The sequence below is a fragment of the Nycticebus coucang genome, chromosome 18 (genome assembly GCF_027406575.1).
Source record: "Nycticebus coucang isolate mNycCou1 chromosome 18, mNycCou1.pri, whole genome shotgun sequence".
Lineage (NCBI taxonomy): Eukaryota > Metazoa > Chordata > Mammalia > Primates > Lorisidae > Nycticebus > Nycticebus coucang.
In genome coordinates, this window is record NC_069797.1 from 23,590,679 (window position 1) to 23,610,667 (window position 19,989).

General features: G+C 45.1%; 1 protein-coding gene across 1 annotated transcript; it reads right to left on the reverse strand.

Annotated features, from left to right (window-relative positions):
• Positions 1-14,628: 14,628 nt before the first annotated feature.
• Positions 14,629-17,846, reverse strand: LOC128570862 (sodium-dependent multivitamin transporter-like). Its single transcript, XM_053570396.1, has one exon. It carries the CDS (start codon positions 17,303-17,305, stop codon positions 15,395-15,397), a length of 1,911 nt encoding a protein of 636 aa, XP_053426371.1. The 5' UTR covers positions 17,306-17,846; the 3' UTR covers positions 14,629-15,394.
• Between the last annotated feature and the right edge of the window lie 2,143 nt (positions 17,847-19,989).

The window sequence follows — 19,989 nt, forward strand, 5'->3', positions numbered from 1 at the left end:
TCTATTCATCTTATTTGGTGAGAGTCCATTGCTTAGTTTTATCTTTTGCATCAGTGTGGAAGTTTGGTTCTGTCCTTTAATTTCTGAGTTCTTACTTTGCTGCTGATCCATTGTGGTGGTCAGTGTGCAGAACAGGTTGAAGTATTTCCTGTAGAGCTGGTCTGGTTGTGGCGAATTTCCTCAATGTTTGTATATCCATAAATGATTTGATTTCTCCGTCAATTTTGAAGCTTAGCTTAGCAGGGTACAGAATTCTGGGCTGGAAATTGTTCTGTTTATGTAGATTAAAGGTAGATGACCATTGTCTTCTTGCTTGGAAAGTTTCCTTAGAGGAGTCTTCGGTCACTCTGATGGATTTGCCCCTGTAGGTCAACTGGCGCTTACTCCTGGCAGCTTGCAGAATCTTTTCTTTTGTCTTGACTTTGGACAGGTTCATCACAATGTGTCTTGGAGAAGCTCAGTTAGAGTTGAGGCGACCTGGGGTCCGATAGCCCTCTGAAAGCAGTGTGTCAGAATCTTTGGTGATATTTGGGAAATTTTCTTTTATAATATTCTCTAGTATGGCTTCCATTCCTCTGGGGCATTCTTCTTCCCCTTCTGGAATTCCTATAACTCGTATGTTGGAATGCTTCATAAAGTCCCATAATTCTGACAGTGAACGTTCTGCTTTCTCTCTCTTCTTTTCTGCCTCTTTTACTATCTGAGTTATCTCAAAAACTTTGTCTTCTACCTCTGAAATTCTTTCTTCTGCATGGTCTAACCTGTTGCTGATACTTTCCATTGCATCTTTAAGTTCCCTGATTGACTGTTTCATTTCCTTCAGCTCTGCTATATCCTTTTTATATTCTTCATATCGTTCATCTCTTATTTGATTCTGTTTTTGGATTTCCTTTTGGTTATTTTCCACTTTATTAGCAGTTTCCTTCATTGTTTCCATCATTTCTTTCATTGTTTTCAACATGTGTATTCTAAATTCCCTTTCTGTCATTCCTAACATTTCTGTATAGGTGGAATCCTCTGCAGTAGCTACCTCATGGTCCCTTGGCGGGGTTGTTCTGGATTGGTTCTTCATGTTGCCTGGAGTTTTCTGCTGATTCTTCCTCATGGGTTATTTCTTTTATCTGTTTCCTTGCCCTAATTTTCCTTTCTCTTCCTCTTGCTCTTTAAGTTCTCGTGCAGTTGCGGGCGGGTTTAGACGGATTGAACACACGCGACCACTTGCCGGTTTTCCACTGTTTTAGTCCTCCTCTTGGGGTCCAGAAGTCTCTCGCTGACTCCCTGTATCCTCTCAGGGGTGATGATAGGCAGATCCCAGCAGCCAGAGATGCCTGGAGTCCTATATCCCCAGACTCACGGTGCCCAGATGCAAGGAAGCTGTTACTCAGCTGCCATCTTGCTCCGCCTCTCTTCCAGGTTGACTTTTATACCATTTTTGTTGCCATGCAAGCAAGCAAGCAAAAACAAAAGCAGAATGTGGCGGTTGGTTAGCTCAGGGGTGGAGTTATAGTCAGGGGGGCTACAACGTGGAAGGGTTACAATGAGTTGGCTCTAGGGGTTACATCGTGGCAGCTGGCACTGGGACAGCTCTTGGGAGACTTAGTAGCTTGGGAAATTCTGCTTGAGTAAGCTTTCCACCACTGTTTATCCATTGCTAGGGGGTTAGGGTAAGTTCTAACATTGTTTTACCTGAGGCTAGGAGTCTTTGGGAACTCAGGGAACTTCCTTGTCCTGAAACCTGTTCTCAGAATTACCCAAGGGGGGTGTTGACATGTGCGGGACTCAGGCTGAGACAGTTAGGGGCTTTTAGGGGTCCTTCTGCTGGGTACTACAAGGTGTTAGGTTTCGAAAGTCAAAAGGTATTGCAGGCGGCATCTGTAGCTCAGTGGGTAGGGTGGCAGCCACATACACCTAGGATAGCAGGTTCAAACCCTGCCAGGGCCTGCTAAACAATGACAACTGCAACACACATACACAAAATAGCCGGGCATTGTGGTGGGCGCCTGTAGTCCCAGCTATTTGGTAGGCTGAGGGAAAAGAAATGCTTAAGCCCAAGAGTTTGAGGTTGCTGTGAGCTGTGATGACATGGCAGTCTACTGAGGGTGACACAGTGAGACTCTCTGTCAAAAAAAAAAAAAAAAAGGAACCAGGCTGAGTAGAGCTAATAGAGATTAAGAGCATCTGTGAAGCCAGAAAAGAGATGTTAAGGCGAAAGAGATGTTAAGGTGGTCTTCAGACCATCTGTATATGATATGGAAATGTCAAATGAGCAAATTTGACTTCTCTTTACTGTTCATTCCCTTTCTGTTACATTCCATTACCTTCAAAACTGGTTCCTCTTATTTGCCCTCCCATTGTATAACTGTAAATGCATTCAACTAAAATTGTTAGTGTTGTAAATTACTGACTGCATTTGGATTATGTCCCTGGTGATTATCGCTTTGTATGATCATGCTATTTATGACCCCACCTGTAAGTCCTCCTCCCTGCATTTCCTTAGGACATTGTAGATTGTACTTGCTTTGTTAAGGAAAAATTGCTAATTGCTCTTGTGAAGGAAGAGGATGTCAGGCATCTGATAATGCAGTTGAAGTCATTTGCTGCAGAAAAATGCCCAGGTATGGTGAGTGGTGTGGCCAGCGTTGAGAGTGCACTTAACATTTGTAATAAGAGACAGATCAAGATTGACTCTTTCTTCAGAAAGAATAATTAAACCATGAGAAAACAGTAATTGTATTGATTTTATATGATACTGTCTGTATGATTTCACTGTTTTGATTATATATGATTTCATATGATATTCTCTAATAATTGTATAAGAAAAAAAATAAGAGGAAGGGCTTTATTCACCAGCAGGGAGCTTACGGCATAGAAGAATTCCAAATGGCCACGCTCTCTGACTGCCTTGGTCTTTCCCTTTTTATTGACAGTCAAAAAGTTCCACCCCACAGGTACCCTTCTCATTGGCCAGTTTGAATCAAGTGGGAGATGCTATTCCCACCCCTACAGAACTACAGGATTTCACAGAACTTGGAAATTTCCAAGTTTCAGGAAGTTAAGTTTACAAATTCCCAAGAGCTGAGTCACGGGGAGAGGACCCTGCATGTGTATCCTTGTGGTTTCCTTAAGAAGACCTGTTCTCCTAGACCTCACCTTTCTCGGGTTTCCTTTCTCATTTATACCAAGGAGTCATATTTTGGGGTGAAATTTCCGTAGCTACTTCATACTTCACTGGGGAGAGGATAGCAGTGCTGTGTGACTTATTTCTGCCTTTTGGCATAATGAATTTGGGGGAGGGGTTCTGAGATTTTTATTTTTCCTTTACATCTTTATCTCTTAGCTATTGGTTGAGGGCAGGTCTTCTGCTGGGCTATCATCTGTATCAGGTTCCATGGAGGACATCAGGGTTGTGTACTGACTGTTCAGTGAATGAGTAACCGTGTACCAGCTCTAGCAGAGCAACTCCACACCCACCAGCCCAGGCAATCAAACAACCCTTTGATGCAAGTCTTATTTTTCCTTCTTGCAAACCTGACAACCAGTTTCTACATCACACATCTAGTGGGTGGGTTGTATAGCCTGGATTTGATTCCCAGCTCACTGCCTGTGGCTCAAAATCCCAACGTCGCTTTAGAATCAGTTTCCAGAGCAGACTGCATCTGGGTCTGCTCCGCCCCCACACACTTGTTTGCTTCTGGCTTTTCTCCTCCTAGGCAGGCCCCACTTCCGAGCTGGCTGCTATGGAAACGGTTTCTGATTTGGGAATAGATTTCGGAAGTTTCCAGCAACAAACGGCTGCAACAGTCTGTGGAAGGAGGAGGTGGGGGCTCCACGGAAGAGGCGGGGCAGCCTGGACTTTGCCTGGTGGCCGAGCCACCGCCAGGGCCACCGAGCCCCTCCTCGCTACCTGACCCCTCTGTCCTTTCCTTTCCCGTGCGTCCTGGCGTTCCCCGCTTGCTGGGTGCACGCGGACCCAAGACTCCAGGCACCCACGGGGACCCCACCCCACAGCTCCAAACTCCCTAGACCAAGCGCTGCTGCCCCAGGTTCCCCTGATCTTAGTTTGCAGAGGTTCCAGGTTGGCCCGAGAGCGCGTGTAGTGAGAGTTAAGATGGAGTCGGTCAGACTAGGGCTGAGACAGCACGGCTGGTGTGGCCACTTTAGATCCTGTGACCTTCACCTCCTGTCTTCCATCCTTGTTTTGTAAATTCGGCTTTAACCTACAGGTGTATATCTTGAGTAGTTTAAGACAGCTGATTTAGAAGATTAACTTTTGAATTAGAGTGTTGTTACAGAGATCATGGGTTATGTCAATTGTTTACTATGCCTCATGAGTTATGGCTATTACTGTTGTTTAGGAAGTGTTGATTAGCCAGGGCGGTGGCTCATGCCTGTAATCCTAGCACTCTGGGAGGTTGAGGAGGTGGGATTGCTTGAGCTCACACATTAGAGACTAGGCTGAGCCAGAGTGAGACCCAGTCCCTACAAAATAGCCAGGCATCATGGTGGGCACCTGTAGTCTGAGCTACTTGGAGGTTGAGGCAAGAGAATCGCTTGAGCCCAAGAGTTTGAGGTTGCTGTGAGCTATGACACAACTGCACTCTATCCAGGAAAAAGTGAGACCGTCTCAAAAAAAATGTTGATTACTATTGTTTAAGATAAGGGTTAGTATGATTCTTACTTCTAACTCTTTTTTTTTTTGAGACGGTCTCACTTTGTCACCCTGGGTGGAGTGCCGTGGTGTCCTACCTCACAGCAATTCTTGGGCTCAAGCTAGTCTCTTGCCTCAGCCTCCTGAGTAGCTGGGACTGTAGGCACCGGCCACAATGCCCAGCTATTTTTAGAAGATGAGGTCCTGCTCTTGCTCGGGTTGATTTGGAGCCTGTGAGCTCAGGGCAATCCACCTGCCTCGGCCTCCCAGAGTGCTGGGATTACAGGCCTGAGCCACTGAGCCTGGCCCCTTACTTTTAACTTTTATGTGTAAAACTGATTTTGGAAATGGAAAAACAGAATAGTCTTGGAGAGGCTACTCTTACTGTTCTCTGAAAATTGTTGGCCTTCTGACGAATAAAGTTTGGTGGACCTATCTTTGTTTCTGCATATTGGCTGACCATGACAGGTGGCCAGACCCTCTTCCTCCAGTTACAGGCCTTCGGTCACCAACAAGAAAGCTCCATGGGTGTAGGTTGCACTGGGACATTTTTTCTACCTTTATTTGGGGGCTGTTTTTGTATCCTATTTTGTCCTCACAAATGTTTTGTCATTTGGGGAGATGTATCTGTATCACCCAATGTGTTAGTCCTCCTGGAACAGGATGTTTGGAGCTGGGGCTGCAGCCCTCTAGTGGCTGTCCTTTAGGGAGAGGTAACCTCAGCCTCTGTGGTCCCTTTGATGGGTAGGCCTAAGGTAGTGGGGCTTGGGGAGCCTGGGCAGTGGAGGCCCCCTTGGCCCCTCCTTCCCAGCCTAGGAGTTTCTGTGTCCCTTTCCCTTCTTGTGCAATTTGCAAGTTGGAGGGTGGACTTGAGGTCCCTCCCTGGGGTAAACCTTCCAGAGGGGGCTGGTGAGGAGGGTTGGTACCCTGACCTGGGCCAGGCCAAGCCAGTGATGCTGCATTGCCCTCAGAAGGAGCTGCCATGTCCCATAGTTGGCCTTGGCCAAGCAGAGAGGACCTTAGCATGCAGCCCCAGGACACAGTGGGTAGCCTTTGTCCAGGTATCATGCTGCGCACTCTCAGAGGCTGGGGCTGACCTGGATTGTGTTTTTCTTGATTTAGGCTTTGCTTCTGCTACCAAGCATGGCCAAGAGCTGAAACCTGAGAAGCTGTCCTATGTGAAGGGCACTCTCCAGATGTCTCCTGGACATATGGGTGGGACCTGCAGCTCCAGACTTTCCTGGACACAGGGCTCCCATCTCCTTGGGATGAGACTGTGGGGACTCTGGCTGGGCTCTGTGGGAGGGCTGTTCTTGGGGACTGTGGTGGCCAACCTGTAAGGGCGAGAGGAGAAGCCTCGCTGAAATTCCAGAGATCTGCCTAGCCCTAAAATAGCTCACATGAAAGGTAGCATTTCTGTCGGAGGAGACCTTGGAAAGGGAAGAAGGGGATAACCATGCACAAAAGGGAGAGAGATGGACCTGTGTGGAAAAAAAATGAGGTAGATGTTGGGAGGAGTGGGGGTGAATGGTGGTCTGTACAACTCTTTAAAGAGTAACATCATGTGAGAATTCGTTCATTTAGTACATTCAACAAACTTTGCCTTTTGCTTTTGCTGTAGTAAACCCTGAGGGTGTGAGGGTGCACGTTTGCAGGTGTACCTGAACTGTGTGACCCTGAATTCAAGCAGCAGGAAGGTAGTCTTGGTTTTGCCTGTAGGGGTGAGGGTGGACATACTACTAGCTGATCTTTTTTTTTTTTTTTGAGACAGGGTCTCACTTTGTTGCCCTTGGTAAGGGCGTCATAGTTCATAGCAACCTCACATTCGTGGGCTTAAGTGATTCTCTTGCCTCAGCCTCCTGAGTAGTTGGGACTACAGGCACTTACCACAGCACTCAGATGGTTTTTTTTTTGTTGTTGTTGTTGTTTGTTTGTTTTTGAGACAGAGTCTCACTATGTTGCCCTCGGTAGAGTGCTGTGGCGTCATAGCTCACAGCAACCTGAAACTCTTGGACTCAAGAGATTCTCTTGCCTCAGCCTCCCAAATTAGCTGGGACTACAGGGAGCTGCCACAACGCCCAGCTATTTTTTTTTGTAGAGACAGAGTCTCACTGTACCGCCCTCGGGTAGAGTGCCGTGGCGTCACACGGCTCACAGCAACCTCTAACTCTTGGGCTTATGCGATTCTCTTGCCTCAGCCTCCCGAGCAGCTGGGACTACAGGCGCCCGCCACAACGCCCAGCTATTTTTTGTTGCAGTTTGGCCGGGGCCGGGTTTGAACCCGCCACCCTCGGCATATGGGGCCGGTGCCCTACTCACTGAGCCACAGGCGCTGCCCAGCTATTTTTTTTTTTTAAGAGATGAGGTCTTGCTCTGGCTCAGGCTGGTCTCTAACCTGTGAACTCTGAGAATCCACCCGCCTTAAGTGCTAGGATTACAGGTATGAGCCACCGCGCCTGGCCAAGCTGACCATTTTATTAAGGAATTTTGCTAGGAGGACTCTTTAGTGAATGCACATGCTGCTGCTTCTAGTGAGATACCTTTAGATGTGCATCCTAAAGGAGCCATGAGCAATAAAGCTTTGTTCTCTGCAGGTGGAACAGGCACTGATCTCTCCTTGCATTCCAAGGACTGGAGCTTCCACATGTGAAGAATTGAGGTATTTTGGCCCTTGAACCAAGGAAGGGCTCCCCCTCCCCAGTTAGACTGTGCCTTCCCAAACAGCGTCTGTTTCTTCTCACTGGGGCAGGTGCCACTGGGAGCAAAGGCCACAGGAAAACCCCAGGGGCAGACAGGGACGGAGCCTACAAGACTGTAGAGTCCTTCCAACTGCCCCTTCTCTACTTTTATTGACCTATCAATATGTGGGCTCACCCTTTCAAACTCCTTCTCTTTTCTTTTCCACTAGTAACAGGCCATCTGCCTTCTCAATCATCCATCTGTTTTCCTATTAGGACTCAGAACCTCCCTGTGCTGCCTCTCTGTATTCTCCCATAATTTAATAATCAATCTAAATTCTAACGTCTTCCACATATTCTTCAATCTTAGCCCCCCGCCCCTAGTCCACTCTGTATTTTACCTTATCTGCTTTGCTGTGTCCCAATATGAGGAATGTGGTTGCATAATGTACAGATGCCTATTAGCTCCTAATAGCAAGGCTGAAGTGTTGGGGGGAAGGTCATGCTCTTAATAGTGCTCTTAACTGGGCCCTATTTGAGCCCCAAATAAATAGGTAAATAGAACCAAATACTGATGTTATAATAAAGCTCTATTTTTATTGCATTAGTGAAAAGGGGGTACAGATTTAAGTGACCCTGGAAAGGCACTAAGTTCCTGCCTTATTTCAAAAAGGATTGAAGGCAGTGTGTGTGTGTTTTAGGACTCTTAGTTGTAAATAACAGAAAAGACAAAGGAACTTGCTTAAGCAAAAGTGGGGAAATTAGAAGGAAGCAGAATGTCTCATGGAACCAAAGGGCATGGATATAGCTTGGCCGTAGCAATATGGTGGAAGCAGGGACTGGAAGACTGGGTGATCCCCTGTGACCCCAATCTCCAGCTCTCATCCCTGCTTTTCTCTGCCCATTTGCTTTATTCTCTTACCTGCTGTAGTCTGCCTTTCTCTGCTCCTCTCAGAAAATGGCCCCTGCTAACATTTCTGTGGCCAGCCTGCTGAGGCTGGGAGGAAAGTGCCAGTTGTGCAAACTGGCTGTTTCCGCTACAGTTTAGTAGGTAGGAGAGGGGGACGGTTCTGCACAATGGCAAAGAACCGTGCAGGCAGCTCAGGAGATGTTCCTGACACCCCTTTGCCCATCACATGGGAACAAACACTCACATCATAACATACAAAGATTACACATGCTGCTCATACTGCCAACCTTTCTTTCATCTATACTATTTCTAACATGCCCAGGCTTAACACAACCCACCTTTGTTATGTAAAACAGCAGACAGTCACTACAGCCCCTGCCAGTGGAATGAAGTCCCCAAACTTGCATGTTCCTACCAGCAGAGGTGGGGGGCAGAGCATGGCAGTTCCTCTGAAGGGATGGTCAGCTATTGTGGAGCGTGGTTAATCTTGGGCATGAGACCCTGAATCTAACCCAATTCCTATGGGAGACCTGGGCCTGTTTCCCACACCAAGTCATTTTTGTCAGACTGGTAAAGTATGTTGGCACAGATGATCACAAGTGGGGCAGAGTACAGATCTTGAAAGTAGATCTGCATTTCCCAATTGTTCACATTCCACTGTTTAAAAAAAAAAAAAAGAGAGAGAGCTTGTTGAAATTTAATGACTGCCGTAGGGAATTAAAAATAAAAAAGATTTTAGGCCTATAAAAGGGGATAGAAGTCTATAGTTTTTGATAACTGAAATCTGTCTGATGGTAAAAAATAATGACCTAGGGGAAGACGGTGGCCGAGTAACAGCTTCATTGCATCTGGGCACTGTGAGTCTGGGCAGATAAGACTCCAGGCATCTCTGGCTGGTGGGATCTGCCCATAATCATCCCTTTGAGGATACAGGGAGTCAGCGAGAGACTTCTGGACCCCAAGAGGAGGACAAAAATAGCGGAAAACTGGCAAGTAACCACGTGTGTTCGATCGGTCTAATCTGGCAGACAGCTGTAATTGCAGTAACAGTGAGACTGCAAACTGGAAAGGCCTTACCTGTGAACTGTTTCAGTGTTTTTGGACGTGGCACTCAGTTGAACTGCCTTGGGGAGAGCTTGAGTGGGAGTGCAGAGAACTTTGGGTGTTGTCTGGGACCCCAGACTGAGCTGCTGAGCCGCACGGAAGCAGCTAATAGTGTTTGGCTGTGGGCCGCAGGGAGCCATTATGAGAGAACTGCCCCAACAAGGTCCGCCCCAGGAGTTGCAGAGCAAGGATTGGGTGGGACCTAGTAACCTAGGGACTGAGCAGCCTAAAGGCAGGGTTTGAGCCACCTTACAGCCCTAACCCTCAGGGGCAGAGTGAGACGGGTTTCGGCACACTGGGTAAGTGGATAGCCACTTCACCAGTGATTCCAGTGAAAAGCACTTTCCTGGGAAAGCTTCTGCTTAGCAAATTTAGAAGCTTAAAGTGCCTTTTAAGAGGGCTAAAAAGAGACTTTGGGTGTCTACCCTGTGGGGTTTGAGAAATCAGCAGAGACCTCCAGTCGTATCAGCATTGTAATTAACAACTCATACCCCAGAAGACCACCTGTTGCCCAGACAATATTCAACAAGATATATATACTGCTTTGTTTTTGGTTGTTGTTTTTTGTTTGTTTGTTTTTTGTTGATTTTGTTGTTGTTTTGTTTTTTAATTTCAACCTTTTCTGTACAGATTTTTTCTTTTCTATCTCCAGTTTTCTAGTATAAATACAATTTCCCATTGCTGCCTTTTCCAATAACTAGAACTTCATTTTTGGTAGTGTTTCTACCCCTATTATTTGGTTTTTCACCCAACTTTATCCCATAAAGTTTTCTGTTTGCTTGTTTTGGTTTGATTTATAGCATTTTTGTCTTTCCTCTCTACTTGGAGGAGGTGGGGTATTGTGTCTGATCAGGTTAGCAAAGAGTTTCTGACCTCAAGGGAACCACACAACCGGGAACCCCCAGAGGTTGGTGTTTTTAAGGTTGTGTCAAAGTACCCTACTTTACACCTATATTGCTCTGTCTCCCTCTTTCTGTGCCTCTCTTCTTTTTGTCAATATTCCTTTTACCCACCCCCTCTCCTTTCTCTATTTTCTTTTCGTTCTTTCCTTCTTTTTTTCATCCCTTCTTGCTTTTCAACCTTCTCATACTTCTGGTCCTATACCAAAGGGACTCATCGACACCTTAGTCCATAGGCACAGGAACTTGAAGAGCAAGAGGAAGGGAAAGGAAAATTAGGGCAAGGAAACAGATAAAAGAAATCACTCATGGGCGGCACCTGTGGCTCAGTCGGTAAGGCGCCGGCCCCATATACCGAGGGTGGCGGGTTCAAACCCGGCCCCGGCCAAACTGCAACCAAAAAATAGCCGGGCATTGTGGCGGGCGCCTGTAGTCCCAGCTGCTCGGGAGGCTGAGGCAAGAGAATTGCTTAAGCCCAGCAGTTGGAGGTTGCTGTGAGCTGTGTGAGGCCATGGCACTCTACAGAGGGCCATAAAGTGAGACTCTGTCTCTACGAAAAAAAAAAAAAAAGAAATCACTCATGAGAAAGAATCAGCAGAAAACCCTAGGCAACATGAAGAACCAGTCCAGAACAACCCCTCCAAGGGACCATGAGGCAGCTACTGCAGAGGGTTCCACCAATAAAGAAATGTTAGGAATGACAGAAAGGGAATTTAGAATACACATGATGAAAACAATGAAGAAAATGATGGAAACAGTGAAGGAAACTGCCAATAATGTGGAAAATAACCAAAAGGAAATCCAAAAACAGAATCAAATAAGAGATGAACAATATGAAGAATATAGAAAGGACACAGCAGAGCTGAAGTAACTGAAGCAGTCAATTAGGGAACTTAAAGATGCAATGGAAAGTATCAGCAACAGGTTAGACCATGCAGAAGAAAGAATTTCAGAGGTAGAAGACAAAGTTCTTGAGATAACTCAGATAGTAAAAGAGGCAGAAAAGAAGAGAGATAAAGAAGAACGTTCATTGTCAGAATTATGGGACCTTATGAAGCGTTCCAACATACAAGTTATAGGAATCCCAGAAGGGGAAGAAAAATGCCCCAGAGGAATGGAAGCCATACTGGAGAATATTATAAATGAAAATTTCCCAAATATCACCAAAGATTCTGACACACTGCTTTCAGAGGGATATTGGACCCCAGGTTGCCTCAACTCTAACTGAGCTTCTCCAAGACACATTGTTATGAACCTGTCCAAAGTCAAGACAAAAGAAAAGATTCTGCAAGCTGCCAGAAGTAAGTGCCAGTTGACCTACAGGGGCAAATCCATCAGAGTGACTGTAGACTTCTCTAATGAAACTTTCCAAGCAAGAAGACAATGGTCATCTACCTTTAATCTACTTAAACAGAACAATTTCCAGCCCAGAATTCTGTACCCTGCTAAGCTAAGCTTTAAAATTGATGGAGAAATCAAATCATTTATGGATATACAAACATTGAGGAAATTCGCCACAACCAGACCAGCTCTACAGGAAATACTTCAACCTGTCCTACACACTGACCATCACAATGGATCAGCAGCAAAGTAAAAACTCAGAAATTAAAGGACAGAACCTAATCTCCACACTGATGCAAAAGACAAAACTAAGCAATAGACTCTCACAAAATAAGATGAATAGAACACTACCACACTTATCAATTGTCTCAGTAAATGTTAATGGCTTGAATTCCCCACTGAAGAGACATAGATTGGCTGACTGGATTAAAAAACACAAGCTATCCATTTGCTGTCTGAAAAAAACACACCTGACTTCAAAAGACAAACTAAATTTCCGAGTCAAGGGTTGGAAGACAATTTTTCAGGCAAATGGAATTCAGAAGAAAAGAGGAGCTGCGATCTTATTTTCAGATACACGTGGATTTAAAGCAACTAAAGTCAAAAAAGACAAAGATGGTCACTTTATATTCATCTCTGAATACTACCAGAAACTCTATGCCCAGAAATTGGACAATGTGAAAGAAATGGATCAATATTTGGAATCACATCCTCTCCCTAGACTTAGCCAGGAAGAAATAGAGCTCCTGAACAGACCAATTTCAAGCACTGAGATTAAAGAAACAATAAAAAATCTTCCAACCCCCAAATGCCGTGATCCAGATGGCTTCACACCAGAATTCTATCAAACCTTCAAGGAAGAGCTTATTCCTGTATTGCAGAAATTATTCCAAAAAATTGAGGAAGAAGGAATCTTCCCCAACACATTCTACGGAGCAAACATCACCCTGATACCAAAACCAGGAAAAGACCCAACCAAAAAGGAGAATTTCAGACCAATCTCACTCATGAATATAGATGCAAAAATTCTCAACAAAATCCTAGCCAATAGATTACAGCTTATCATCAAAAAAGTCATACATCATGATCAAGTAGGTTTCATCCCAGGGATGCAAGGCTGGTTTAACATATGCAAGTCCATAAACGTTATCTACCATATTAACAGAGGCAAACATAAAGATCATATGATCCTCTCAATAGATACAGAAAAAGCATTTGGTAAAATACAGAATCCTTTTCTAATTAGAACACTGAAGAGTATAGGCATAGGTGGCACATTTCTAAAACTGACTGAAGCTATCTATGACAAACCCACAGCTAATATTTTACTGAATGGAGTAAAACTGAAAGCCTTTCCTCTTATAACTGGAACCAGACAAGGTTGTCCTCTGTCACCTTTACTATTCAACATAGTGCTGGAAGTTCTAGCCAATACAATTAGGCAAGACAAGTAAATAAAGGGAATCCAAACGGGAGCAGGGGAGGTCAAACTCTCCCTCTTTGCTGACGACATGATCTTATGCTTAGAGAACCCCAAAGACTAAACCACAAGACTCCTAGAAGTCATAAAAAAATAATGTTTCAGGATATAAAATCAATGTCCACAAGTCAGTAGCCTTTGTATACACCAATAACAGTCAAGATGAGAAGCTAATTATGGACACAACTCCCTTCACCATAGTTTCAAAGCAAATGAAATACCTAGGAATATACCTAACGAAGGAGGTGAAGGACCTCTATAAAGAAAATTATGAAATCCTCAGAGAGGAAATAGCAGAGGATATTAACAAATGGAAGAACACACCATGCTCATGGATGGGAAGAATCAACATTGTTAAAATGTCTATACTTCCCAAGCAATCTACCTATTCAATGCCATTCCTATCAAAATACCAACATCGTACTTTCAAGATTTGGAAAAAATGATTCTGCATTTTGTATGGAACCAGAAAAGACCCTGTATAGCTAAGGCAGTTCTTAGTAATAAAAATAAAGCTGGGGGTATCAGCATACCAGATTTTAGTCTGTATTACAAAGCCATAGTGGTCAAGACAGTATGGTACTGGCACAAAAATAGAGACATAGACACTTGGAATCAAATAGAAAACCAAGAAATGAAACTAATATCTTACAACTACCTAATCTTCGATAAACCAAACAAGAACATACCTTGGGGGAAAGACTCCCTATTCAATAAATGGTGTTGGGAGAACTGGATGTCTACATGTAAAAGACTGAAACTGGACCCACACCTTTCCCCACTCACAAAAATTGATTCAAGATGGATAAAGGACTTAAATTTAAGGCACGAAACAATAAAAATCCTCCAAGAAAGCATAGGAAAAACTCTGGAAGATATTTGCCTGGGGAAAGACTTCATGAAGAAGACTGCCATGGCAATTGCAACAACAACAAAAATAAACAAATGGGACTTCATTAAACTGAAAAGCTTCTGTACAGCTAAGGAGACAACAACCAAAGCAAAGAGACAACCTACACAATGGGAAAGGATTTTTGCATATTTTGAATCAGACAAAAGCTTGATAACTAGGATCTATAGAGAACTCAAATTAATTTACATGAAAAAAGCCAACAATCCCATATATCAATGGGCAAGAGACATGAAAAGAACCTTCTCTAAAGAAGACAGACGAATGGCTAACAAACATATGAAAAAATGTTCATCATCCCTAGAAAAAATGTTCATCATCTCTATATATTAAAGAAATGCAAATCAAAACCACCCTGAGATACCATCTAGCCCTAGTGAGAATGACCCACATCACAAAATCTCAAAACTGCAGATGCTGGCATGGATGTGGAGAGAAGGGAACACTTTTACACTGCTAGTGGGACTGCAAACTAGTACAACCTTTCTGGAAGGAAGTATGGAGAAACATCAAAGTACTCAAGCTAGACCTCCCATTTGATCCTGCAATCCCATTACGGGGCATCTACCCAGAAGGAAAAAAATCCTTTTATAATAAGGATACTTGTACTAGACTGTTTATTGCAGGTCTAAATTGAGCTAAGTTTTTTTTTTTTTTTTCTAGGTCCAATGGCAGATTTTATTCCCTAGGAACAAAGATATACAGGGAAGAAACTCCAAATGGAAACAGGGGCATGGGTGAAAGAATGACACCAGGATGGCCTGCTTCCGAAGTCAGGTAGACGGCTGCTCCACAGTGGATCTGGTCATGGCCCTAGTTTTTTGGATCTACATTTGCCCTGTCCTCAAGTGTCCATCTCAAAGGTGGATAATGGAGGCAATGCCTACTCTATGCAAAGGAGATGGAGGTACCTATTCCCAGAGGCCCAGGGACACCAAAACCTCCCTCTCAAGAACAGAGGTAGACAGCTAAGAATGAGAGGGGCTTGGGTGTCACAGATAACCTGAAAGTAATCACAGGGGCCCCCGTGACTGGTAGAATTGGTAATGAGATGGGACTGCAAGAGAACCAACAGCTGACCAAAGCAGCTTTGAGTTTTGTGGTGGAGATAATCTTACCAAATTGGGCCCTAAAAGGGCTCCGGCTCTGTTGAATCAAGCAGATTCACTTCTGTCCCTACTTCTGTCACAATCCTTCCCACTGCAAGCTTGGTCCTTTACAAATTGTCAAGGAACAAAGAGAAACATGCTTGAGATGCAGCTTCTACTGCAGGTAAGAACCTCTAAGAATAAGGGCCTTTGGTGTGGCCCCATCATCCAGCCCGTCTCTGCAGAACACATCAAGTGATTCATCCCTGTACTACAGGGTGGCCTCTGGCTGCTGCCTGGCAGAGTGAGGACAGAGGCTGGAGCCCTGAGTCCACATCACAGGGAGGTCTCCTGGAAGATGAAGGAGGGGCTGCTCCCCTGGTAAGCCAAGCTGTCCAGCACCTCTGCCTCCTTGTCTCTGTTGTCCTTCAGCACACCATTCCCCATCTTTTCTGGAAACAGGTTGGTGTCCACAGGGAGGTCCTGGGTGTAGCTTCTGCAGTGGAGCCACTTCTGACAGGACAAGGGCAGGAGGGCAAGGAGTCGTGGCAGGATTGGGTAAATGGTCCCAGGGCTCAGGGGCCGGCCCCGCATTCCCCCAGTGAGCAGACTGACAGCCAGGCCCACAACAATGACTGTGGTGGAGTTGTGAGCACTGTACCACAAATAGGACAGAGCGTAGAGCCGCTGCAGCCCTGTGGGCTTGGGGAGAGTAGTTGAAGGGATCAGTGTGGTCACTGTGGCAGCAGTCAGATTGCTGGGCAGGGAGAAACTGGATCCATTAGGGGGAGAGGGAGCCACGCTGGAGCCCATGCTGTTCACTATGCTCCCGATGCCAATCCAGAAGGCCATGATCAGTCCAGCCAACAGCCCAACGATGGCACCAGGAGGATTGGCACATGGAAAGAAAATCCCAAGACATAAGAGTCCAAGCAGTGGCCCCCCAACCATGCCGAAGATGCTAATTGCTGCCTGTAGCACAGGTCCCATCTGGGAAGAAATATAGGCCATTCCCAGACAAAGCAGCCCATAGCCAAATGCAAGGCTTCTGGACAGCATGATGGCCCGGGCTTCAGAGAACTCAGGGAACCAGGGCCGAATCAGGTCTTCCATTGTTACAGTTGCCAATGAATTAAAAGCAGAGGATATGGTGCTGAGGGAGCCACTGAAGAGGCAGGCAACAAAGAGCCCGGGCAGGCCAGGCATGCCTTTCAGGAGATCCATCACGAAGTATAGGATGAACTGGTCGGGGGCTGCATGAGACTGCTGGGTACTCATGGGATACTCCTGGTAATAGGCAAACATGACCAGGCCAATGAGGCAGCCCATGCAGAGGACCACCTGCTGGCAGGGAAACACTGCATAACAGGACAGCACAGCAGCCTTCTCCGTGCGGGAACTGAGGTAGCGCTGCACCTGGGCCTGATTCACCCCATACAAGGAGAGCATCATGAAGACACCCCCGAAGGCCAAGGTCCAGAAGGTATGCTGCACAAAAGGATCTGGATCCAGCTCGATCCCAGAGATGCGGCCATGTTGGGATGCTACAGCCCACACATGCCCCAAGCCACCCACCTTGGCTGACCCCACGATGATAACTGTTAACTGCCCTAGGAACATGATTAGTGTCTGGAAGACATCTGTCCAGATGACGGCCTTCAACCCACCCAGAGCAGTATAGACAGTACAGACAATGCCTAGGGTCAGCACTGACAGCCATAGATCAAAGCCAGTCACTGCATTGAGAGCCAAAGATGGTGCATAAAGTACAACCCCCATGTAGATCACCATCTGAAAGATGAAGGTCATAGTTCCACAAACCCGAACGGTTTTACTGAATCGGAGCTCCAGGTACTCATAGGCACTGGTGAGATGCAGGCGGTAGAAGACAGGGATGAAGATGTGTGCAGGAATCAGCAGCCCCAGGAAATAGGAGCAGCCCAGGAACCAGTACTGGGTCCCAAATCGGTAGATCTCAGATGGCACACCCAAGATGGCCACGGCTGACTGGAAGGTGGCCAGCAGGGACAGGGCCACAGGAAGGCAGCCCATTTTGCGGTCTGCCATCAGCAGCTGGCCAACAGTATGCTTGCCCCAGCCACGACAAGCATGGTAGAGCCCAATGGCAAGGGAAAGAACTAGCAGCAGGATGAACACCACATAGTCCACGAGGGAGAAGGTGGATATGACCACGTTTGTGTCTGAGGTTGGGGGCAGGGGTGCTGAGGTGCTTACCCCTACGCTCATCCTCACTATGTCTGTGATCCGCAGTCACCTGCTGCTCCTACACTCTGGACTGCCACTCAGCTGAGAAGTGGTGAGCAAGTGGCTACAACCTGGTTCTCAACCACAGTTTCACAGTCCTCCTTCTCCTCTCCTGAGTGACATTGTCCAGGGTGAGCTGGAGAAGCAATCCCTGTTCAGAGGCAGATTTGCCGGGAACTGGGCAGAGGCTGAGGATCTGGCATGCATATCATACTGTCTTCAGAAGTAATCCTCTGGGGTTCTTACTACTCCGTGGTTCAGTCAGGGCTAAGAAGGTCCCTTCGTTCTTCCCGAGATCAGCATCATCCCCTTTTTTTGAGGGCAGATGGAGTCTCCCGAGCCTCTGCGTAGACGCGACCTCGGAGTCAGCGGGCGGGGAACGCAGGGCTGAAGAAGCCTGCAGTCGGCTCAGGGAAGCCGAGTGGTGACGGGGAAAGCCTTCGCTAAAGGGGGATATGAAGAGGGAATAGGCCAGTGTCTCCGAACTAGGGCTGGTGCTCATGGAGACGCGCACTGACCCACGCGGCCAGCAGCTACTCCTAAATTTTTTTTTTTTTTTGTAGAGACAGAGTTTCACTTTATGGTCCTCGGTAGAGTGCCGTGGCCTCACACAGCTCACAGCAACCTCCAGCTCATGGGCTTAAGCGATTCTCTTGCCTCAGCCTCCCAAGTAGCTGGGACTACAGGCGCCCGCCAGAACGCCTGGCTATAAATTGAGCTAAATTAATAAACAGCCTAAATGCCCACCAACCCAGGAATGGATTAACAATCTGTGGTATATGTATACCATGGAATACTATTCAGCTATTAAAAAAAATGGAGACTTTACATCCTTCGTATTAACCTGGATGGAAGTGGAAGACATTATTCTTAGTAAAGCATCACAAGAATGGAGAAGTATGAATCCTATGTACTCAATTTTGATATGAGGACAATTAATGACAATTAAGGTAATGGGGGGGGTGGAAAAGCAGAAAGAGGGAAGAAGGGAGGGGGGTGTGGACTTGGTGTGTGCCACACCTTCTCCGGGCAAGACATGATTGCAAGAGGGACTTTACCTAACAAATTCAATCAGTGTAAGCTGGCTTATTGTACCCTCAATGAATCCCCAATAATTAAATAAATAAATAAATAAAAAGAAAACCATTAGATGAAACTGACATCTTCTAGCCACCTGATCTTTGATAAACCAAAGCAGGGGAGACCTGTTTTGGGGGGCAGGGAGGGGCCTGCAAGATGTCAGCCAGGCTGTGGAGGGTTTTATTTATTGGATTTTTCTGTGTCTATTGAGATAGTCATATGGTTTTGTCCTTTATTCTATTAACATCCCAATGAGTGCATTACATTGACTGATTTTTTTCCGTCAAAAAAACTTTATATTCCTGAGATAAATTGCACTTGATTATAGTATACAATCCTTTTTATATGTTGTTAATATTTTTTGAGGATTTTCTCATATGTATTCATAAGGGGTAATGCCCTGTATTTTTTTTTTTTCCTGTGTGTCCTTGGTTGTCTTTGTGTGATTATGGTATCTGAGTAATTCAGAATGATTTGGTGAATGTTCCATTTTCGTCTATTTTTGGAAGAGTTTGAGACAGAAAGTTTAATTCTCTTTTAAATGTTAGAATTCACTAGTAAAGTCTAGGTTAGCCTTTCTTTTAATAGCAAGTTTTTCATTTACTAATTCATTATCTTTACTTGGGTATTTATATTTGTAGGTATATTTATAGGTGTATTTGTATTTTGTATTTCTGGTTGAGTCGGATTAGATAGTTTGTGTCCTTTTAGAAACTGGCCCATTTTACCTACCTTATCTAATTTGTTGGTTTACAGTATTCCAGCTTGGTGCCTGTAGCTCAAGTGGCTAAGGTGCCAGCCACATTCACCAGAGCTGGCGGGTTTGAATCAGGCCCAGGCCTGCCAAACAACATTGACAACTACAACCAAAAAATAGCTGGGTGTTGTGGTGGGTGCCTGTAGTCCCAACTACTTGGGAGGCTGAGGTAAGAGAATCGCTTGAGCTCAGGGGTTGGAGGTTGCTGTCAGCTATGACGTCACAGCACTCTACTTAGGGCAACAGCTTGAGGCACTGTCTCAAAAAATAATAATAATAATTTGTTGGTTTGCAATATTCCATAACTCCTTTTAGTCTTTTTTATTTCTGTAATGTCAGTTGTGATGCCCCCTTATTTATTCCTGATTTTAGTAATTTGAATCTTATCTTTGTTTATCTTAGGCAATCTAGCTGCAAGTTTGCCCATTTTGTTGATACTTACAAAGAACCAACTTTTGGTTTCATTGATTTTATATATAACTTTTTTGCTTTATATTTAATTTATTTCTACTATTGTCTATATTATATCCTTTTTGCTCCTAATATAAATTTCTTAATGTTTAACGCTAGGCTATTGATTTAAGGTCTGTTTTCTTCCTTCCCTCCTTTCTTCCACCTTTCAAACTTTATTTCTAGAGCAGTTTTAGGTTTATGGCAAAGAGTATAGAGAGTTTTTATATACTCTTTGTCCCCACCCACATACCATGTTCTCCACTAGACATCCTGCATTACTGAGGTATATTTGTTATCTGATTGACAGCCAGCATAGACACATCATTATCACCCAAAGTCCATAGTTTACATTAGGGTTCACTCTTGGTGTTGTTTA